Source organism: Xyrauchen texanus, chromosome 40 (assembly GCF_025860055.1).
Source record: "Xyrauchen texanus isolate HMW12.3.18 chromosome 40, RBS_HiC_50CHRs, whole genome shotgun sequence".
NCBI classification, from domain to species: domain Eukaryota; kingdom Metazoa; phylum Chordata; class Actinopteri; order Cypriniformes; family Catostomidae; genus Xyrauchen; species Xyrauchen texanus.
The window spans coordinates 2784496-2809274 of record NC_068315.1 but is presented as its reverse complement, the minus strand read 5'-3'; the positions used below and the strand labels follow the sequence as shown (position 1 = coordinate 2809274).

At 40.0% G+C, this 24779-nt stretch overlaps 2 protein-coding genes across 2 annotated transcripts in view; one reads left to right on the top strand and one right to left on the bottom strand.

Annotated features, from left to right (window-relative positions):
* The window catches only part of dock1 (dedicator of cytokinesis 1), a 308833-nt gene that overhangs the window by 126720 nt on the left and 157334 nt on the right, over positions 1-24779 (bottom strand). The gene's annotated exons all lie outside the window — the stretch shown is intronic.
* The window catches only part of LOC127633719 (inhibitory synaptic factor 2A), a 52599-nt gene that overhangs the window by 3592 nt on the left and 24228 nt on the right, over positions 1-24779 (top strand). Inside the window, exon 2 of the mRNA XM_052112997.1 lies at positions 15787-16963. Within this exon, the coding sequence (XP_051968957.1) occupies positions 15792-16963 (1172 nt within the window). The 5' untranslated portion in view covers positions 15787-15791. The remainder of the gene's footprint in view (positions 1-15786; positions 16964-24779) is intronic.

Sequence of the window (24779 nt, the reverse complement as noted above, 5' to 3'; positions counted from 1 at the left end):
TCTTGCAAATTGTAGCCTCTTTTTCCTATTTGTAGTGGAGATGAGTGGTACCCGGTGGGGTCTTCTGCTGTTGTAGCCCATCCGCCTCAAGGTTGTGTGTGTTGTGGCTTCACAAATGCTTTGCTGCATACCTCGGTTGTAACGAGTGGTTATTTCAGGCAAAGTTGCTCTTCTATCAGCTTGAATCAGTCGGCCCATTCTCCTCTGACCTCTAGCATCAACAAGGCATTTTTGCCCACAGGACTGCCGCATACTGGATGTTTTTCCCTTTTCACACCATTCTTTGTAAACCCTAGAAACGGTTGTGCGTGAAAATCCCAGTAACTGAGCAGATTGTGAAATACTCAGACCGGCCCGTCTGGCACCAACAACCATGCCACGCTCAAAATTGCTTAAATCACCTTTCTTTCCCATTCTGACATTCAGTTTGGAGTTCAGGAGATTGTCTTGACCAGGACCACACCCCTAAATGCATTGAAGCAACTGCCATGTGATTGGTTGATTAGATAATTGCATTAATGAGAAACTGAACAGGTGTTCCTAATAATCCTTTAGGTGAGTGTATATATATATATATATATATATATATATATATATATATAATTAATACAGCATACTGTAATATGGTATCGAAATTAGCAACAAGATGATATCGTACCGTTTAAGTTTTATTAAACTTATTTCGTTAGTACCGGTAAACCAACACTACTAAGCTATACAAGAGCTTTAAGTGAGGAACAGATTGAAAAGTTGGCATGTCAAGACAGGTTTGCCGATAATGATGCAAAACACCTTTGGTCTTCCACGTCTTTCGTCACTGACTGCATCATGTCAAGATTTAAAGCGAATGGTATTGAGTTACATAAGAGAGGAAGGTTTTCACCACATTATGACTTAAATATTCCACACCCAAAGCTATCATATGACTTCACACAACTTGTTACATATCTCCAGAGAAATATGGACTACTTAAATTATGTTCAAATGGTGCTTTTTGAAGCTTGACAGCCCCTGGTTTGTGTCCACTATCATTATATGGAAAAGTGCAGCATAAAAATTCTTGAAAACTTCTTGTATTTCAGAGAGGAAACAAAAAAGCATATGAATTTGGAATAAAATGAGAGCAAATAAATCAGACAATTTTAATTTATGCATGAACAATTATTTAAAAATATGAGTGCGTGTGAGTGTTCCTCAAATGCCCTGATGAAAGACCCCTTAACAAGAAAGTTACAGAGATAAATTACCAGTTAGTGCTCAGAGCGGAAATTAACCATACACACACACACACACACACACACACACACACACACACACACACACACACGCACACACAAAGAAGCAAACGCATGCACACGCATGAGTCAAACACTTTCCAATACACACAATAAACCCCGAATACACACTTTGCTTTGATATGGAGCATGTTCAAATATACTTTAGGACAGAGTGCATGTGTGTGTGTTTGTATAAAGAGAGCACGAGAGAGTGATGGACTTTATATTAAATTGACTTTATATGCGCTCTACCTGAGGGATCACGACTGTCCTTCAATTTGCTCTCTGCAAGCATGTCACCTCCATCTGAATCACTCCCATCCTCAATTTACTTTACAATCCAGATACCATCAGAGAGAGAGAGAGAGAGAGAGAGAGAGAGAGAAAGAGAGAGAGAGAAAGCGAGCTGCCCATTTCTCAATTATGATGGGGTCCAAAGACAACTTGTGAAAATACTTCTTTTATGGGCTGTTTTCATTAAAAACGTACTTATAAGCCTAAAACGTTTTGTGAAAAGTTGAACTAAACAGCATATAAATTATTTGTATTGTTCTCAACATGTTTACATAACATATATATATATAAATTGTGAACACGTTGAGATTTAAGTAAAAATGTATACAAAGAGAAAATAAATCAGGCATTTACTGTATGCTTGCTCTTCGAGTTGCTTAAATAATTGATAATAAATAAATACATTGGCGTACTTTGACACTGTGCAAAATAAATAAATAAATAAATACATACTCGCTTGACCAACACTAAACGAGTGTCATTATAAATTGTAGAAGCTGGACTTTACATTGCATACTGGTAATACAACCAATATCTATCTCAACGTTTGTTTTATTTAATTGTTTCCATTTGCTGACTAAGTGTTTTTTTTATATAACTTGAAATACTTATTTACTGTTCACCATAATGTTAAATATGTGGACAAAACATCACACATATCTGAAAAGTATCGAGTAGAATACATGCATACTGTTTCACTCACAGGCCCAGTCTACAGGGTATAAATCCATGAAAGCACAGTGTTTTTAGGTTGTAAACAGATGTAGCTTTTGTAGCATTTCCACTTGTAAAACGTCATGCAACATAAACAAAATAACAGCAAATAAAAACAGCAGATGCTCCCGATTCAAACGAGCCCAAATACAACATGATACGATGCATAGATTTGATAATAATCGTAAAGAAAATGCCATGGTGTATTGTTTATCTTTTTTTTTCCATGATTTACTGACAACCACGATTGATCAGACACACAATGAACCAAGACGTCATTGAGTTATGAATGCACGCCTCATTCACACCATGCATAACCTCCATGCTGAAATCTGTCTCTCTCTTGACCTATCTCACTCACAAACACTGCAGCACTGCTGGCCACGAGGTAGCCAGATGTTGTCTTTCATGTGGTAATGGGTTTATTACAAGCCTGTTTTTTCATTGTACAAAAATAGAGAGAGAGAGAGAGAGAGAGAGCGAGAGAGAGAGAGAGAGAGAGAGAGAGAGAGAGAGACAGGACAACATGCTTGGAATACTGAGGAGAAGACAGACACTCACAGTCGACACAGCTCAGTTTATGCAGGTCTGCAGAGACTAGAATAAAACAAAAGCTTTACTGTAGGCTTTGTTGAGACACAATCTGCCTCTTTCTGTTTCAGAGGCAGGTAAGGAAGTCACATTTAATTTCTGACACCCAGAAAATCTTTATATGACAGCACTGAAGCCCTAATTGCATGTAGTAAGATTTTGGACCATCAAAAGTAAGTCTGGTCCACATTGCATTTTATTCTGGCCAAGAACTGCCCACAGACAGGAAAGGAACTTAAAAAAAATAAGAAGAAGAAGAAATGAAGACAATCAACACTCTCTCAGTCTTTCATTATATAGCTCTTCCCTTCACAGAGGATACTGACAATACATCTATCCTCACACAACCACCTTCCTCTCATTCACTCGATTTCTCTTTCTTGACTTCTTTTTGGGAAATGGGAGCTATATGGTAAATGGAAGCTGCACCCTGCTGTCTCGAACCCCATAGAGAGCCACTCGATTTCATTAACAGACAGAGAGACACAGAGAGAGAGAGACACAGAGAGACAGAGAGAGAAAGAGAGACACACAGAGAGAGAGACACAGAGAGAGAGACACAGAGAAAGAGACACAGAGAGAGAGAGAGAGAGAGAGAGAGAGAGAGAGAGAGAGAGAGAGAGAGAGAGAGGTTGTGGCTGGTTAATATGCTGCAGAACAGTTTGACACAATTCAACACTAACTTGACCTCCCTAGACAGCATCTCATGTTCACTGAAGTCTTGGTTGCTTACAAGAACCTTATGCTAGAAAGATGAAGCGGTTCACCTTCAGTATGAGAAGTTCCCCTGCATGCCAAGTGTTTGTGAGTGTGTGTTTGTGTAATGCTCCTGGGTGAGGTGTTTTACTACTCCATGTTGTGTCAGATCCAGTTCCGGCACAGCAGCGACTTTCTCAAAATAATGCATGTCTAACGGAGCTACTAAGAGGAGAAAAAACAACTAGCAAGATCAGAGAATATACCCGTTTAGGGTCAGTAAGGCAGCTAGCTTACATATTCATAAGACACATGCTTAAACGACTGCATATTGTGAACATTACAAAGAACATTCACAAAAGACTTTTTATTACAAACAGTTACACATAATCAAACTACATAATGATTATAATCGTTAGTTGATCTGTCTGTCAATCTATCATTTATCCATCTATCCATCTCTCAATCCATCCATCCTTCTGTCCATCAATCTATACATCTATCCATCCATCCGTCTCAGTCTGTCTGTCTGTCTATCAATTCGTCCATCCTTGATAATTATTTTTGTATCATTTTCCAGTAAATATATCTAAAAATCATTAAAACAGGATCAGTTTGATTAATCTTGTTTAGAAACAACACTGCAGAAGATATTTTGGTTTTTCAGAGAACGTATTTTTAACATGTGCATTTTGTCTTACTGTAATGAAGTTTTTATAGTCAAAACAAGTGAAAAAAATCTACCAGTGCTGAAGTAGTAATCCAAAGTATTTAGAATAAGTTACTGACTTTGAGTAATCTAACGGAGTACGTTACAAATTACTTTTTACAGCATGTATTCTGTAATCTGTAGTAGAATACATTTAAAAAGTAACCCTCCCAACCATGTCTGTCTGTCTGCACATCTCTGTCTGTCCATCTATCCATCCATCCATCCATCCATCAATCTATCCATCTATTTGTCTTGTTTGCCCATCCATCCATCCATCAGTCTATCCATCCATCCATCCATCCATTAATCTATCCATCTATTTGTCTTCTTGTCTGCCCATCCGTCCATCCATCTGTCTGTCCATCCATCCATCCATCAGTCTATCCATCTATTTGTCTTGTCTGCCCATCCATCCATCCATCAGTCTATCCATCCATCCATCCATCCATCCATCCATCAATCTATCCATCTATTTGTCTTGTCTGCCCATCCATCCATCCATCAGTCTATCCATCCATCCATCCATCCATCCATCCATCCATCCATCCATCAGTCTATCCATCCATCCATCCATCCATTAATCTATCCATCTATTTGTCTTCTTGTCTGCCCATCCGTCCATCCATCTGTCTGTCCATCCATCCATCCATCAGTCTATCCATCCATCCATCCATCCATCCATCCATCCATCCATCAGTCTATCCATCCATCCATCCATCATCCATCCATCCATCCAATCCATCCATCCATCCATCCATCCATCCATCCATCTGTCCATCCATCCGTCTATCCATCTTTCTATATCGATCTGTCTGTCTGTTTTTCTATCTATTTGTCTGCATTTTTCTTTCTTTCTGCCTGTAAATGTATCCATCCGTGTACCTATCCATCTCTATCTGTCTGTCTCTCTCTGGTTCTATCAACCTGTCTGTCTGTCTGTTATAACACTATAATAAATCAAACAGCATTAATAAATATACATGTAAACAACAATTAAAGCATTCATTAATGCACATTCAAATAGTCAGTAATGTCACATAACATCGTCTGCCTCTTCATATTTAATGTACACTAACTACTGCACACTGAACTATGAAAACTATACATTAAATAATCATTTAACGTAAAACTAAAAGTTGGTAGCATGATGTTAAAATGCACAGTGCATCATAGACAGAGCTTCAGTTCAGTCCTGCGGCAGTTTAAAGGACACAGTATAAGGCCAGATCTGATCTGTTAGTGCTCAGCGCAGTAAAGCCGGTGTTAAAAGAGTCTCTCCACCTGAGTGGAACGTTTTACAGAGAGGCTAAAGAGACATATTTAATGGAACAAGGCCGAGGACACTAACTCCACATGAAATGACAGCAACGCAACATTAAAATGCTCCAACGACAGGGAGCCACAATTATTAGAAGCACAATCCTCTAATAGCAGCTGCTCAGATGCTGCGCTTATCTTACAGCATTAGAGAGACAATTAACAAAGCATTTGAGCCCATATACAGGCTTTAATGCAGCAGGGATCAAACACTAGTCCAGCTGTATATCCAATACTGTCATATGCATCACAAATGCAGAGTTATATTTCTGTGAGCATGCAACTGCTCCCCAAACACACCTCCAAGATTTCCAGAGTTTTCTTATCCAAGAGCGCTAATTCCAATCACAATTTCCATGCCAGCGCAAAGCGCAAGTGGCCGAGGATGGGAGGGTTTGCACTGTTGTGGGTGTATGCACGCAAACTGTGGGGGTATTGCATGTTAATGAAGTGGCGCAAAGCACAATTAGCAATTTTCCAGAGAAATAGGTTGTTATGCTAAGACGTTTGGAGATTTCACCAGCAGGTTGTAAAAAAGTTAATGTCAAAAGAATCAATAACTGTAATAGTAGCCATCATTTGTGTGTCAGTAGATGAAAATAATTAATAATACTTGCATTCTCTGTAATTTAATGGAGCCTACATCCAAACTCACATTTTCCATGCATATAACAGGAGCGTGCCATTGTCATAGAAATCGGGCTGTGTCGATATGAACAATTATCGATATATCACGACATTGTATCGATCATTAGATCCATGTATCATGATATATCATGATATTTTCAGTGCAGTCAGAGATGCTTTATTGAGGCACGAAAGAGACTTAAACTGATCCTGCAGGATTCACAGTTTTTCTCAAGGACATGCTAGACCTCTCTCACACATTTAAATCTAAGGCCGGGCAAAAATATTCGTTTTTCTACTTAATCTTCATTTGTACGATCCCAATGTTGATTCTTAAAATGCCAAGATCGCTCTTTCTTTCTATCTATCTGCAGTCCTCTACAATCATATGTGCACAAATACTTCCCATATGCTACCAAAAATGTCTGCGATTAGCCACTGGCTGTTACATTTTTTTTAGATTTCACTCACCAGTGTTTGAGTGGAGTAGTTCAGCCCCGAGATCTTTTCACTGTGTGCTGAGATTAATGGTAAATGGTCTGCACTTATACAGCACCTTTTTAAACTTAACGCTATTCAAAGCGCTTTACACTGTGACTCATTCACTCATTCATACACCAATGGCGGCAGAGCTACCATGCAAGTCACTAGCCTGCCATTGGGAGCAACTTGGGGTTCGGTGTCTTGCCCAAGGACACTTCGGCATGTGGAGTCATGTGGGCCGGGATTCGATCTACCAACCCTGCGATTAGTGGCCGACCCACTCTAACACCTGAGCCACAGCCGCCCCGTTCTCTTTTAATATCCTTTCTGTCCTCTACAGTCAGTTATTTATAAAAAAAACAACAAAAGAAAACATTTAATTCTAATAACACTTGGCATGAATGCTGTAAAAAAGCCATTTGACCAAACAAACTACTGTCAAAATCCCTGCCATGGGTCTTGAAGAGACAGTACCATTTTAGCACTTTTACATACAGTAAATACATGTAAATAGTACAAATTAGGCATATAAACAATACACTGTATATATAATATATGCAATTTCAGGACATCATATTTATTGATGTAATACATATTGTATTGTATTATAGAAAAAGGCTAAAATGTCACCAAGTGCAAGTTAGAGGGTCCCCTGTACAATGAATAACAGCATTAGCCGAAATATTTATTCTTTCAAAATGTAAGCAAAATGGACATTATAACTGAAATATACCCCAATTAATTGATATTAATAGCAAAATCGTAATCCAATCATGATATTGTAATGTATCGCAATATATATAGAATCGTGACATGTGTATCGCAATACTTATCATATCGTGAGGTGGCTGCCGATACCCAGCCCTACATAGAAATATGCCAGACAATCATCAAAGTGCTATAAATACTATATGTGAAGATGTGTGTGTGTGTGTGTGTTAACATATTTCATTTTCAAAATCATTCAAAGGTGGTTTATGGATGTCTTCTCAAAAAAGTCTACCTTCAACGGCACATTTTACTCATAGGCAACATTTCAATACACTTCAATACATCATTTCCACCATGGAAATTACACAACACATAATTCTGATCAGCCGATCAGAAGCAATCACTCAAAACAAATTGACAGTTTGTTATAGATGGCTAGACTAAAAACAATAACATCGCCCTGCACTTGGTTGCAAGCAACCTATGCAGACAATATTAAAGGAATGTTCCAGGTTCAATACAAGTCAATTGGCTGCATTTGTGCCATAATGTTCATTACAACAGAAAATTCCAGTGGTTTCATCGGTGTCAATGTGTTATGATATACAGCTGCAGCATTGTTGAACCGTTTTACAACAAAAGCCTGCGGGGACATCCCTGTGATTTAACAGATGCGTCTTTAATCAACGCGTCCAGCTTTAATCTCCGGAGACACATAAACATCACTGATAGTCCTTTTTAAATACAGAGCTTCAAGTCTGCATGCTTCAAAATGACACATGATGATCTAGCACCAGCGTGATGTGTGTGATCAGGCTTTACTCTGAACAGCACGGCCTGCTGTGACTTAATAATTAAATATGTGGGCATGCACTTAAAAGAGGTTACATTGATCACCAATGCTAATACCATCCTGCACTAGAAACCTTAATCCAGCTCAAATCTGTGCTGTTCTGTTTCTACGTGGGTGTTTAAATCATATATGAAGGACACACAGAAAAGAAAAGACCTGCAGCAGTGATGCTTGTGTGTTGTATGTGGGAGCCAGGGTGTTACTATATGGTTTCTAGGGTATTTTGGATGGTTGCTATGCGGTTGCTTCCTGGCCCAAGTCGAAAAACACACAAAGTACTAGATATGGTCCATAGATACAGGTCAGGTCCTTCCTTCAATGTAAGCCTACAGTAATTTTCACCTATTGTAATGTCCGCCAGGCGAAAATTGTAAATTTGATAGATTGGAGAAGCTTAGAAGTAAATCTCTTCTCATTGACCCCGTTTACACCTGGTATTAATTTGCATTTCAGGTAATACGATCACAAATGATCAGCGCAAAATACAGGTTTAAAACATTGTTTTGATCGGAACACAAATAAAAACGTACTCTGGGCTCAGAGTAGGATTTCGCTTATGGACCCCATATGCTCAGAAATGGCACTGTAAACCATACTTGCTGTGAACTCAAACCCAAAAACCTGCTCCTTACAATAAGTGGAGTAAAAAGTGGAGTGTTCAACCCGCCCCGAGTGGGATTTGAACAGACATCAGCCGGCATGAGAGGCAGGCGTGCTAAAAAGGAGGCTAAAGTCTACAACCTCTAGTGTGCTTCTTGAGGCCAGAGCAGTGAGGTTCACGTACAGGCACGTACCAGCTCCCATCCAGGTCATGGCACCACTGTAACCGGTCCTGCTTAACCCCCTCCGAGTGGGATTTGAACCGGTGTCAGCCGGCATGGGAGGCTGGAGCACTAATGAGAATGCTAAAGGCTAAAGCCTCTAGCGTCAGTCAATATCGCGCCTCCTGAGGCCAGGGGAGTGAGGTTTACACATACTGCATAGCTAACACGTACCAGCTCCCATCTAGGTCACGGCACCACTGTAACCGGTTCTGCTTGACCCCCTCTGAGCGGGACATGGGAGGCTGGAGCGCTAATGAGGAGCCTAAAGGCTAAAGCCTCTAGCGTCAGTCACTAATGCGCCTCCTGAGGCCAGGGGAGTGAGGTTTATACATACTGCACAGCTAATATGTACCAGCTTCCATCCAGGACATGGCACCACTGTAACCGGTCCTGCTTGACCCCCACCAAGCGGGATTTTTGCATCAGCCGGTATGGGAGGCTGAAGCACTAATGAGGAAGCTAAAGGCTAACGCCTCAAACGTCAGTCGCTAATGCGCCTCCTGAGGCCAGGGGAGTGAGGTTTACACATACCGCACAGCTAATACGTACCAGCTTCCATCCAGGACATGGCACCACTGTAACCGGTCCAGCTTGACCCCCGCCAAATGGGATTTGAACAGGCGTCAGCCAGCATGGGAGACAGGAGCGCTAATGAGGAGGCTAAAGGCTAAAGCCTCTAACGTCAGTCGCTAATGCGCCTCCTGAGGCCAGGGGAGTGAGGTTTACACATACCGCACAGCTAATACGTACCAGCTTCCATCCAGGATACGGCGCCACTGTAACCGGTCCTGCTTGACCCCCTCTGAGCAGGACATGGGAGGCTGGAGCACTAATGAGGAGGCTAAAGGCTAAAGCCTATAGCATCAGTCACTAATGCGCCTCCTGAGGCCAGGGGATTGAGGTTTACCCATACCGCACAGCTAATACGTACCAGCTTCCATCCAGGACATGGCACCACTGTAAGCGGTCCTGCTTGACCCCCGCCAAACGGGATTTGAACAGGCGTCAGCCGGCATGGGAGGCAGGAGCGCTAATGAGGAGGCTAAAGGCTAAAGCCTCTAACGTCAGTCGCTAATGTGCCTCCTGAGGCCAGGGGAGTGAGGTTTACACATACTGCACAGCTAATACGTACCAGCTTCCATCTAGGTCACGGCACCACTGTAACCGGTCCTGCTTGACCCCCTCTGAGCAGGACATGGGAGGTTGGAGCGCTAATGAGAAGCCTATAGCGTCAGTCACTAATGCGCCTCCTGAGGCCAGGGGAGTGAGGTTTACATATACTGCACAGCTAATACATAGCAGCTTCCATCCAGGACATGGCACCACTGTAACCTGTCCTGCTTGACCCGCACCAAGCGGGATTTTTGCGTCAGCCAGTATGGGAGGCTGAAGCGCTAATGAGGAGGCTAAAGGCTAACGCCTCAAATGTCAGTCGCAACTGGCACCCGTTACACAAAACAATAACTGATTGGGCGTCGTTTCACAGTAATTCAGCAAAATGGAGTTGATTTCAGGGTACAAAAACTTTCAGAAGCAACATGTCGATAAACCTGTGGGATCATGTTGAATCCTAAGGCCTGGAATTTACGGTCTGCAAGTACATGAATGCAGATCCTTGTAGCTACACAACCTCAATTTTGTGCATCAGTACAATCTGAAATGTGTCAGACTGACATTTTTATTAAAGGACAATTTTGCTGGTCAAGTTAAAGTGTGAGTGGTGGTGGTGTAGTGGTCTAAAGCACATAACTGGTAATCTGGTAATTATAAGGTCGCTGGTTCTATCCCCACAGCCACCACCATTGTGACCTTGAGTAAGGCACTTAACTCCAGGTTGCTCCGGGGGGATTGTCCCTGTAATAATTGCACTGTAAGTCGCTTTGGATAAAAGCATCTGCCAAATGCATAAATGTAAATGTAAAGTCAATATGTTTTTAGCTAGCTACCTGAATTATTAATTAATGGCGCAGATGTTAGAAGGTAACAAAGCATAAATTTTAAATAGGAAAACTGTTTATGGCATTTAAAACGTTTTTGTGTGGAACACAAAAAGACAATCACTTTACCATTAAACAATTTAAATGACTTATAAAAATCTATATTCATACAATAGCTTTGTGTGAGGAACTGACTGAAACTGAAGTTGCTTACTGGATGTAAGGTTTGTCAGAGGCAATTATTCACCTAGATTAACTATTTCAATTTCAGCCTGTTCTTCACAAAACCCTACTGAAAGAATTCAAAAACGTACGTGTTTGTTTGTTTTTCCTCAGCTCATTTTATTTATTTTTAAAATTGGCATGTTAAATCATCCTAAGTGTTCAACAGGAATAAATAACACCCAGGGTAGGAAAAAAACAAAGGTGTGCAAACAATGAAAGAATTTCCATTTTTAAGTTGAACTATCCTTTTAATGCTTTTGCAGGATAGAGTGTCAAAAACATAAAATCAGCAATAGACTAAACCATTTCCCCTTCTCTCTAGCACGGAATCAGAAACCAATCCCATTTTTGTTCACTCATGAATATGATTTATTGCTGGTGTAACCTGGTTTGTCAGGGAAAGCCCTTTCCAAATGCATTTCCATCTCATTTAATCAGAAAGGGTATTGCCGACAGCTCAAGTCCCCAAAAGACACATTAAAGCCCAGGGATTATGTAAACAGCAAAGCAGGGTTTATTTGCATAAGACTAAATAATTAATTCATCAAATTATTTTCACAGTCACCTCTTATTTGATATTGTGGTATCACAGCAAGAGCTGAGTGGCTTTCTCTTGAATCTGTCCACTGTTGTATCGAGTGGCTTTATATACTGTGTCAGTGCACGCTATTGAAAATCATTCTTTCCTTTTACATCACTGGAATGATGCGAGACAAATCAAAACAAAGGTGGAAGATGGCAAACTTAATAAGACGTAAGCAGAGGATTTCCTTTGCAGTGTTTGCTAAGGCGGTTTCGCTTTTACAATGGATCATACTAAGACTTCTAACATACTCTACGCAAGTACACAAACACAGATGGGAACGCTATATAGCTAACAGGTTTCTTGTTTTTTTAAACCGCTAACTTGAGCCTGTCTGTTTGCGATTGTGTGTCTCTTTGTACATACAAGCGTGTGTGTTTTACTGTCCAGTTCACGTGTTTGGGTGATGTATTGAAGATTTGTAATGCTGTCTTCAGTCCACATCGATCCAGAATGGGTCTTGAAGACCTGTATTCGCAGAGGGTCTGTCACCACTGGTTTATCTCGCCTTCCTCAGGCTCTTATCAAATGATTTAGAGTGATAGACATAATCCAATAGAGCAGACGACACTCGAGTAATTTAACATGATGTTCTGAGAGATGTGCAGCTCAGTATCTCGTATTCATTGTGATCAAAGCGCATTTAAACCCTGAGAGGGACTCTAGACTATATTAGATTCAATATTAGAAGATTGCAATACAATTGACTTCTCCTGTCTGCATTGGTGGTCTCTGTTTTCTACCAATGTGCTAAAGAAATAAAACAACATTTTTAGGTGAGAGATTCCCCGTTAACTCTAATTTTAATTATTCCATTTTGTGTATGCCATGTATCACAAAGACTATGAATAAAACAAAACAGATTTAAGGAGCCTTGTTAATTCCTAAACCCTCAAAACTTCTTCGTGATCTTCTCCAAAAGAAGAGCATCAATACTCGCATATTTTCCTTAAAGAGAATACACAGTTACTGCTGTTGAAAAAGGCACACAGGCCTCGGAAGAGAAGTGTTTGTCAGGGTGATGATGCTGAATCACAGGGGAAAGAAAGTGCTCTTTCTCCTATTTAGTTAGCTGAGAGATGGCAAATTCCAAGAAGGCAGACAGATGATCATTCTGCCTGTGTGTGATCTCTCCAAGAGCGCACAAGATTAAGCAATGCAATTAACTGTCCAAGACAAACAAGTCACAAGCTAAGAAAACACTTATGAGATTGGCTTCATAAATTTAACCGCAAACAAGTCGAGCTGGTTAACAGTGGAGGGGACACTAAATCTTTGAGAATTTTCATGAGCTACACCAGACTGGTGAGTGATGCTGCAGCTCTGCTCTTTCTACTTACATGACTGATCACTTTCACATTTAAGTATGATCGTTTAAAGAGATGGTTCGGCCAAAATTGAAAAGTCTGACAATATTTACTCACCCTCATGTTGTTCCAATCCAATTAGCTGCTACTTTGGAAAACAAAAGAATCATTTTAAATAATCTTTCCTTTGATATTTTACATACAACAACATCATAGTGACCAGGGGCCGGTTGCATAAAACTGTTTTAGACTAGTCTTACTAGTTAGTCGTATAAAATGTTGGTCTTAATTTTTTCAGTCAGTTGCATAAAAACTAAGATGAGTCTAATTAAAGACCAAAATGTAAGACAGCACACCTCAGGCTAACTTTTGTTTACATTCCATTTTGCCATTGAAAATAACTGTCAGCTGAGCCAGTGGGGGCTGAAAGGGGCTTGAGTTGAGACTTGGTTGAAGACTTTGACTTCAAAAATGGTAACAAAATGTTGTGTTTTTAATTATATGGGTTAAATCACTAAATGTGTTCATTAAAATACATTTTGAAGCATTGTAGTCCTCTAATAAGCAAATATTCTCAGCGAATAAAAAATGTAATGAGCGTCCACTGTAGGCCATTTTTTTTAAAGCTGTTCAGTGTCTTATTTTTCCCACAATGCAATGCAAATTAGACTGTCTTACTAAAAACAACTGTGAGCTTGTTTTATGCAACAGGCTTTCTATGGCGTCTTTAGCTAGTCAAACTAATTGTTAGATGCAGTCTTAAGTTAATGGCTATGTTTATGCAACCGGCCCCAGGGGCTTTCAAGCTCCAAAAAAGACAATAAAGTATTTAAAAAGCACACAAAAATGTGTCTACTTACAGCTTGTGCTCTTTAATCCAAGTCTTCTGAAGCTTTGTGAAAGTTTTGTTTGAGGAACTGACCAAAACTGTTCCTGCTTCAGAAGATTTGAAATATGCTATAGCGCAAAAGTCTTATGGATTGTAGGCACAAAAATGTCAGTAGTCGGTACCAATACCAGTGAAATTTCACGGTTCTTGAAACCAATTTCGGTACCACAGCATACATATGCTAATGTGCTTTTGAACACACCCATTTAGCCTATTTAATAAGATACTTTTCAATGTAAATAATAACTAAAAAAAAATGTTTTTTTCAATCAAAGATGCATTGCTTAAGTGTTTAAGCAGCACCAAACTGAAATCTGTTTTATTCTTTACCAAATCCTGCTTTCCTTTTTGTTATTATTATTATTATTTTCCAAAACTCAATTTTTTAGTTTAATTTAATTTCATCATCAAAAAGGTGTCTATTCTTAAACCTTTTAACAAGTAAATATAGACATTTTCAACAAGTTATCATTGCATTTTTTTTTTTTGCCAAACTTTTATTCAGCAGCAGTCTTGCTTTTGATATTTTGCTTCATTATTATTAGTATTATTATCATCATTACAGTGACTATAAAATGTTTCTATAGAGTTGAAATATATTTCTGTCACAATTGCTTCAATTTCAGGGCTCTAGCTTGTATTCTGAAACTCGCTTTTATTATGGCGTCTATTTTTTTTGCCTGAAGCTTCACTTTCCAGATAAACAGTTCTCGACATGGAGACTTAAGTCTTGTCTGAAATCTCATCTCTTTATACTGTCCTTTGAGTCTGACAAATTAAATGTAGGACATCGTTTTGGAGTGGTTGCATTTTGTGTTTCAGATTACTGGTGTTTGTGTATGTGGTAATTTTGAAAAGTTATGTTTTAAATTGTATTACTGTGAAGCACTTTGGTCAACTCAGTTGTTTTAAATGATATATATATTGAGTTGAGTTTAAAGTGAAAATGCTGTGATTTAATTCTATAAATATAGTTTAGATGTGCTGCATGGTTCAAAGTAGTAGATTAGTGCTCTGCTCTGTCATCTGATACAACGTCATGAATGATTCTCAATATGTATGAGCGGTCAGATTTATATTTGATTAATTGGCCATTTCAGTGTAAGGAGTAGCAGAGCACGTGCTCAAAATGAGCATTTTAAAACTGTCGTGTGTCAGTCATATTACACACTGGTACCGGATAGAGTCAGGGCTCGGTACTACCATTATTGCAGAAACACTGGTATCGTTACAGCTTATTTCTTTATTTAATATCAAATTGGTACCAAAGTACCAGTACTTTTGACAACACTACACATGGACTACTTTTTCATCGGGAGTTATAATAGTCATTATTCATTCAGAACAACGTTGTATTGTGAAAAGCACTATATAAATAAATCAATTAAAATAATGCACAGAAATTATTTGAAAAACAGCACCCAGTGTGACAATGAGTTAACAATAGGAGAATGTTTATTTAACTTATCACTTTAAGCACAACAATATGTTCTTCCAAAAATAAAAAATTTAAATAGGGACAAAGGCCCTTAGAATTCATAGTAATATTGACTTAAATTTGTATTTATTTCTCACCCACGCCTATCATTTGGCTTCTGAAGACATGGAATAAACCACTGGAGTCATATGGATTACTTTTATGCTGTCTTTATATGCTTTTTGAGCTTCAGGTGTTCAAGACTTTAGCCACATTATATCATACATGCAAGTTATTGTTGCTAATTGCTCTACTGTTTGTGTTTGCAGGAACTATGGTGAGCAGGGAAGAGGGTAAATGCATGCTCACCAACTCCGAGTCCGACTCCGAGGCAACAGCTGCCTCTATGGCCCTGGACGTTAAAGGGTCGACGGACCACAGCCGGCAGGTGCGCAAGCGCAACAAAGCCCTCCAGGTGCGCTTCAAGGACATCTGCGAAGCACAGAACGAACAGGCTCGAGGAGGGAAGCCAGCATCATACAAGGTGCCATACCGCAAGTACATGACCGTCCCGGCTCGTCGATCAATACCAAACGTCACTAAAAGCACTGGAGTACAAACGTCGCCAGATCTTAGAAAGCGTTACCAGACTTTTCCATTCGAGCGCAAGAAAGGGCACACAGTCAAGCACGCTGCTGCTGTGGAGAGTTGCAGAGACCAGGACGATGGGTTTGTTATCGATGTAAAGAGGGCAAAGGCTACTGATAGCGCCTCCTCTCATAATGTGAGGAAAACAAGAGCTTTGATGCACACCAGCAAGTGCATCGCGACTATTGAACAACATCCGCAAGTTACGGACGGACCCTGCTCTGATGCTCTAGTTTTACCCTGTCCAACAGACGGGACGACAACAGGAGCAGACAACTCGGATTACCAGATCTGTAGCGTTAGAAGTAAACACAGTAAGGGCTTCCAGAGAGACTTGGAAACACCCGATCGTTCGGGAAAGCTACAATTGATGAACTCTGCAGAAAGTGGTGGGGGTATTCTCCAAGATTCGTCATCTAAAGTTACGGGACCCCTCGCATGGAACTCGCTCACGCAGGTGGAGTGCTTGGAGAGTCCTTCGGAACGCAGCAAACGTCTGAAGACATTGCAACTCAACGGCTTGCAGTCACAGACTTTACCGAGGGCCAATTGCACGACACAAGTTCAGTGCCATACAGGCATGTTATCCGCTCGCCCGATGCATGCCGTGGAGGAGGCAACAGTGGCCTCCGTGGTGAAAGCAGCCGTTCCCATGCCAGCGCCTCCATGCCGGGGCCTGACAGCAACTGTACAGGCGGATAATGAGGCTTGCAAGCAGATTGTACCTGTCAAACAGGATGGGGATGTTAAAGCACAGCTCCAGGCCATGGAGAACATGATCAGCTCCAGCCAGGAAACCATCAAAGTATTGCTAGGTGTCATTCAGGAGCTGGAGAAAGGAGAGGCTCATAGAGAAGGGTAAGATGCTTATGTGCCACAAGCAACACCAAATGGAAATGAGGCTGTGAGGGATAGACGTAGTCTTTTCAATGGGCTGTACTGCAGTTTAAAGTGTTTTTGGATCGTTCCGTGCACAAAGCATTGATAAAATATCTGTCCAACAACATTCCGTATACATAGAACTCCAGACAACATGAGTTGTGGAAAATCATATGTGATCTTGGAGCTTTATACAGCTTTATACCATTTGTGACATTGAAGATATGGTCTATCCATCACAGCCTTGTTATCATTCCCATTAAAAATATATTGGAAGAGTAATGATTTGAAAGCCCCACAGAGCCAGTGTTTACACTCTTGAGGACGTCAAATAAAGAATGGATTATAGATATAGAGTCTTCAAAGAATGCAAAAACTGAGTTGACGCCTATGCAGAGTGTTCAAAATCACCTACAACTACAGGCAAGGCAGATCACTAGGTTTTAGAACAGTCTCGCATTCCATAATTTTCAAACACACACTTCCCAAAATATCAGTGGAGCCTTAAACACTGGAATCCTGCCAGGACAGTGATTAGAAACTGCATTAATAACCAGCAAGACTGCATGTCTACTTTTCTACCTGACGCATAATTAAGGTCACAGCAAGCGGGTTTCATAAACACAGAATAATGAGATCCAGAGGAGAACTGACATCATCATCATCATCATCATCATCACGGAGTTGATTAGAGATCCGATCAGCAACAGTGACTATGAATTATAAGGAAACGGAGCACTGCCTGATGAACAAAACTACAGTTCCACAAGCACTTTCCATACTATAAATGCATTATTCTCAATTATTCTAGTGAAGATTTAGAAAGTCTCAGTGTTTGCAATCTTCATAAACTCATATGACCTTCTTCTTTCCTCTGTGGAACACAAAAAGGAGATGTTTCGCCTCAGTCACCATTACTTAAATTGCATATGTTTTTTTCTTTCTTCCAAACACCACAAAAAAACAAACAAAAGCAGAGACTGATGCTAACATGCAGCCTAAAAAACTAAGCAGAAGAAAATCATACAGTTTTAGAACAATATGAAGTTGAGTAAATGATGACATTTCATTTTTTGAAGTGAAATATTCCTGTAAATACAAGTACATACTGTGCCATTTTGTTCAGTAAAAAAAAAAAAATATATATATATATATATATATATATATATATATATATATATATATATATATATATATATATATATATTTACATTTATGCATTTGGCAGACGCTTTTATCTAAAGTTACTTACAGTGCAGTTATTACAGGGACAATCCCCTGGAGCAACCTGGAGATAAGTGCCTTGCTCAAGGACACAATGGTGGTGGCTGTGGGGGTCAAACCAGCAACCTTCTGATTACCAGTTATGTGGTTTAGCCCACTACACCACCACCACTCCGGTATATATCAGGAACACCATAAAATACACTTTAAGCAACTTTTTTTGCACAAAATAAATGTTCCTCAGAGCAGCAAGGGAGTTTTCTAACATTACCTCTGGAAGCTTCAAAGGTTTCTCACGGTTTAACGCTTTTACGGGTATTACACAAAGTAATATTTTAATAAATTTTCAGGACAGCGCACTACAGTTTTCATTTCTCAAGCTCAGGACTTAAAGAGTGTAGTTTCCTGCTACCAATGCAGAAACGGTTAACGCTTGTGTGGATACGGCACATTACTCTCATTCCACACTCCAAAATGTCATTTGCTCGATAAAAGACAATGTCTGGAGGACGTAGGTGAAATGTATTCATAATTACGTCTGCTACATTACCGCTGGTGTGATGTACTATCTGTACACCATGTTCTTAAGTGTGTAGCGTGCACACAAACGTATACACAGAGGCATATTAGTGGAAAACATGTTACAGGATCAAAGGGGATGCTAGAGGTCGTGAAGCTAAATTGCAGGAATAAGTTAAAAGTGCGGTATGCATTAAATTGAGCCAATCAAACATTGAGAGAGAGTCGAGGAAATGGAAGAGACTGTTTTACTTTGAATCCTACAAAGAATTAAACATACATCGAAATTCAATTCATTAGGTAACATGAACTAACAATGAACAAAACTTTTACAACACTTTTTAATTTGGATTAATATTTTTTTAATCACCTTTTCTCCCAATTTGGAATACCCAATTCCCACTACTTAGTAGCAGAGGTGTAGTGGTAAAAAAAGAGGTGGGTAAACTATAAATTCTGGTGGACCACGACGTGGTCACCCGGTAAGGTGGGCCACTGCCTACCGGTGTATGTGTATCCTGATGACATCGCTATAGGCTATCATTTGATGGTACTACCAAGGGTATCACTGGTTGTTCCCTCATCATAGGTCACACAATCACTATTCAATTCATACATTAATCTAAGTTCTTGTTAAAGAGACCCAAGAAGGAATAATATGGTTGAAATCTATAAAGTTTACTAAATGACAAAACAGAGAGAACAAAAATATTTAAGAGAGATAGAGAGGGAGGCTTATATCCAGGGCTTCCAATGCAATGCACTTGTACATAATGATTAGGGATTTGGGATTATTTTCATAGTCGATTAATCTGTTGAATATTTTCTCGATTAATCAATTAGTTGTTTGGTCTATAATATGTCAGAACAATGTGGATCAGTGTTTCCCAAAAGCCCAGGAGGATGACGTCCTCAAATGTCTCGTTTTGTCCACAACTCAAAGATATTCAGTTTACTGTCACAGAGGAGAGAAGACACTAGAACATATTCACATTTAACAAGCTTGAATCAAATAATTTTTGCCCGCCACAATATCAACGCTGACCACCACACATTGATTTTCGATTTATTTTTTATTTTTTACTAAGCCTATTTAAAATCGTATTTGATTGCAGAGAGCCGTAGCGCATTCGCGCAGCACTAGGCTACCTTTCGCTCGTCCCTCTCTCTCTCTCTCTCTCTCTCACACCCGTACCTCTCGCGCTCTCTCTCCGTCATGGAACACCGCTGCATAAATCTGTCCAACACAGCACTGTCAGTTATTACTTATTAGCCAGCATGCAAGGAGCCTAGCTAATAAGGAGAGCCAAGTTATTGTTAGAATACAGCTGGATTTTTGAGGTCAGCAAGCTGTATATAGCTGGTAGTAGTCAATATCGATGCACGCGCATGGGAAACACTGGCAGCAGCGCATTATGAAAGACTTAGTCTTAGGTTTAACAACCTATGAAACTAATAATGAACAATATGAAACTAAAACGACATAAGCTTAATTTAAAATGGCTTAGGAACTATCTATTTAGAGGTGGATAAACGCAATTTAGAGGTGGATAAACCCACTTTGGAGGTGGGTAAACGCTATTTCCGAATTTTGGGAGGTGCGTAAACGGCGTTTACGTGCGTTTACCCTCCACTACATCCCTGCTTAGTAGGTCCTATTGGTGGTGCTGTTACTCGCCTCAATCCGGGTGGTGGAGGAGAAGTCTCACTTGCCTCCGCTTCTGAGACGTCAATCCGCGCATCTTATCACATGACTCATTATGCATGACTCCGCGGAGACTCACAGCATGTGGAGGCTCATGCTACTCTCAGCGATCCACACACAACTCAACACACGCCCCATTGAGAGCGAGAACCAGTAATCGCGATCACAAGGAGGTTACCCCATGTGACTCTACCCTCCCTAGCAACCGGGCCACTTTGGTTGCTAAGGAGACCTGGCTGGAGTCACTCAGCACACCCTGAATTCAAACTCGCAACTCCAGGGGTGGCAGTTAGCGTCAAACTCGCTGAGCGACTCAGGTCCCACCAATGTGGATTAATGTTAATTTCATCATATACTAATGCATTTTTTTAATGAAAGTTTTTAAAAAATTATATATTTATGTGATTATCAACATTGTGCCACAAATGCTGTCGAACCAGCATAACTTGAATTGAACACGGAACATTCCTTTAACTTATGAACTAAGAATAAACAGATTTATTTTGTTAAATTAAAATTAACCATGATTAATTAATGCTGTAACATATACCGTTCATTGTTAGTTCATGATACATAATGCATTATTTAAAGTTAACAAATACAAATATCTAAAAAAAAATAAATAAAAAAAAAACATGTACTTAAGTATTCATAGCGTTTGCTCAATACTTTGTTGAAGCACTTTTGGCACCAATTACAGCCTCAAGTCTTTTTGTGTATCACACCTATTTTTGGGCACATTCTTCTTTGCAGGACCTCTCAAGCTCCATCAGGTTGGATGGGGAGCGTTGGTGCACAGCCATTTTCAGATCTCTCCAGTGATGTTCACTTGGGTTCAAGTCTGGGCTCTGGCTGGGCCACTCAAGGACATTCACACAGTTGTCCCGTAGACACTCCTTTGTTATCTTGGCTGTGTGCTTTGGGACGTTGTCCTGATTGAATTTGAACCATCCCAGTCTGAGGTTCAGAGCGCTCTGGAGCAGGTTTTCATCAAGGATGTCTCTGTACATTGCAGCATTCATCTTTCCCTCGATCTTGACTAGTCTCCCAGTTCCTGCCGCTGAAAAACATCCCCACAGCATGATGCTGCCACCACCATGCTTCACTGTAGGGATGGTATTGGCCAGGTGATGAGTGGTGCCTGGTTTCCTCCAGACATGACGCTTGCCATTCAGGCCAAAGAGTTCAATCTTTGTTTCATCAGACCAGAGAATTTTGTTTCTCATGGTCTGAGAGTCCTTCAGGTGCCTTTTGGCAAACTCCAGAGGGGCTGTCATGTGCCTTTTACTGAGGAGTGGCTTCCGTCTGGACACTCTACCATACAGGCCTGATTGGTGGAGTGCTGAAGAGATGGTTGTTCTTCTGGAAGGTTCTCCTCTCTCCACAGAGAAACGCTGGAGCTCTGTCAGAGTGACCATCGGGTTCTTGGTCACCTCCCTGACTAAGGCCCTTCTCCTTCGATCGCTCAGTTTGGCAGGGCGGCCAGCTCTAGGAAGAGCCCTGGTGGTTCCAAACTTCTCCATTTAAGGATGATGGAGGCCACTGTGCTCGTTGGGACCATCAATGCTGCAGAAATGTACCCTTCCCCATATCTGTGCCTCGATATAATCACGTCTCGGAGGTCTACAGACGATTCCTTGGACTTTATGGCTTGGTTTGTGGTCTGACATGCTCTGTTAACTGTGGGACCTTATATAGACAGGTGTGTGCCTTCCCAAATCATGTCCAATCAACTGAAATTACCACAGGTGGACTTCAATAAAGTTGTAGAAACATCTCAAGGATGATCAGTGGAAACAGGATGCACCTGAGCTCAATTTTGAGTGTCATGGCAAAGGCTGTGAATACTTCTGTACATGTGATTGTTTTTTATTTGTAATAAATTTACAAAGATTTCAAAACAATTTCTTTCACATTGTCATTATGGGGTATTGTTTGTAGAATTTTGAGGAATATAATCAATTTAATAAATTTTGGAATAAGGCTGTAACAAAACAAAATGTGAAAAAAGTGAAGCGCTGTGAATACTTTCCGGATGCACTGGGTATAGACAGGTTTACAGTACAATTGTGAGGGACAAATGTCCTCATCAGTAAAAAACAAAAAAACAAAAGCTCCTAAATTGGTCCTAAACAGATGATGTCGATCTTCAAATCAAGTGCACATGTTTGTGTGATGGTAATGGGTTTAGGTTTAGGGGTAGAGTTGGGAAATAGAAAATATTGTTAGCCTGATGTAAAATCAATGGAAGTATATGAGAGCTCACACATCTGTGCTTGTGTGTGTGTGTGTGTGTGTGTGTGTGTCTGTGTTTTCTGCACTGTGGATGTTTTATAGTCTTATCCCTTAATTTGTGTGTGGCTGTGTTCTGCATTGTATCTGAATGATTGATTTTTATTTGACAAAAACTAAAAATATTTTGTATTTTTGTACTATTTTTGTATTTCACATTAATTTCCAAAAGTGGGTCTTATTTTTGTGTGTTCAGATAAGTAACCAAGTCTTGTACCACATACACATATATATATATATATATATATATATATATATATATATATATATATATATATATATATATTATATATTTATATGTATATTATATTGTATATATTTATATGTATATTATATTTATATATTTATATATATGTGTGTGTTATTATATTTATATTTATATATATATATATAAATAAATATCAAAAGCGGGTCAAAAAAGACCCGAACAGCACACAAGGTTTAAACCTAAGCCTGGCCCATTACGTCATAAAAAGCAAATGTGAGATGTAAAATGCAAATGCTGAAGCAAACACACCATTTTGTGGTGCTTCTAAGACACTTCTAGCTCACGTGTCGTCTCGCCCGCTCTTCATGACTCATACCCCGGTCCTTTGCATCGCAAGTGCAATGCTCTATAAGTTGAGGTACCGTGCAGTGAGATTGTGCTCGAACAAGCTTGTAAATGTAATTAATGCAAATGTTAAAATGTATCACTTTACAAGTCATGCACTACAGTAAAACTGTTTCATGTCATAAGATATCGTTGTATGAGGAACAGGGCGAAAAGTAAGTGTTTATGAACTGACAATCTGCCAATTTACTCATGGATTTGTGTGAAATGGAATAGAAGTCATTATTGGAGTGGCACATAGTGTTTATTTCAACAGCAATGTGCCGAGATACATCCAACGAGCCTCATACAAATCTTTTTTTGCCAAGACATGATTATACAAGACAAGCTTGACAGCAACGCAAGCATGCATGAATTTTCAACTGTAGTGTTGGCCAAGCGCCTGGGTCTGCTGCGTTTGAACTCATCCACATAAACCTAGTCAGACATAAACCTGAAACTTCAAACATGATTACTTAACTAATTCCTCATCACATCTATTTATATAGTAATCAAATGGACACAATATCAATGTCATCTTTATATGTAGAAATATGCCCTCTAATAATGAAGGCCCAATCCGTGAGACTTCTACTTGTGTCCCAAAGGTCTTCTCTTTCTTTTCATAAATAATATAATTCAAATCCTCTGTACATTACTCTCACATTACCTCCCGCACTGTGCCAGCTGCTCCGGAGGGTACGGTTTGCCTTTGAGAACAGCAGTCAGTGCTTTGTGCCAAACATTATTCTGCCTTCCAGCTGCCCTCCTGTCCAGCCCCGAGCTCCCAGCGGCAGCGCTATACATCACTGTCCCCATTAGCTACAGAAACTAGCCTCAGATACACTCCACGCATCAGCAAACAGCACTTCACATACGCTCATTAGGGACAGAATGGCCGTCGGTGGCCCAGTCTTTTTCACAATGAGCCCAGCAGTTTGACCTTTTAAGGGGGCCGGTGCACAACTCAGGGGTGGCGGTGAGCGAAGATGCAGACAGATCGCCGTTAATGGCCAAGTGGGACGAACTCTGACAGCGTGAGAGGAGTCACTGGCCAAAATTAGGTCTAGACTGTAGTCACTGACTAAAACAGAGTTGGCTAGATGGAAATAGATAGGGAGATTCTTTTTTTTCACTGTATATTTACATTTACATTTATGCATTTGGCAGACGCTTTTATCCAAAGCGACTTACAGTGCACTTATTACAGGGACAATCCCCCCGGAACAACCTGGAGTTAAGTGTCTTGCTCAAGGACACAATGGTGGTGGCCGTGGGGTTCGAACCAGCGACCTTCTGATTAACAGCCCTGTGTTTTAGCCACTACGCCACTATTAAATTTACAAATTGAACTTTCCCACCAGATTTATAATTTTAGGTTCTGAAAAATGTTCAAATTCAGTCTATTCCATCAATTAATGTCTTGAAATTGCATATACTGTATTATGCTGCAAATATATATT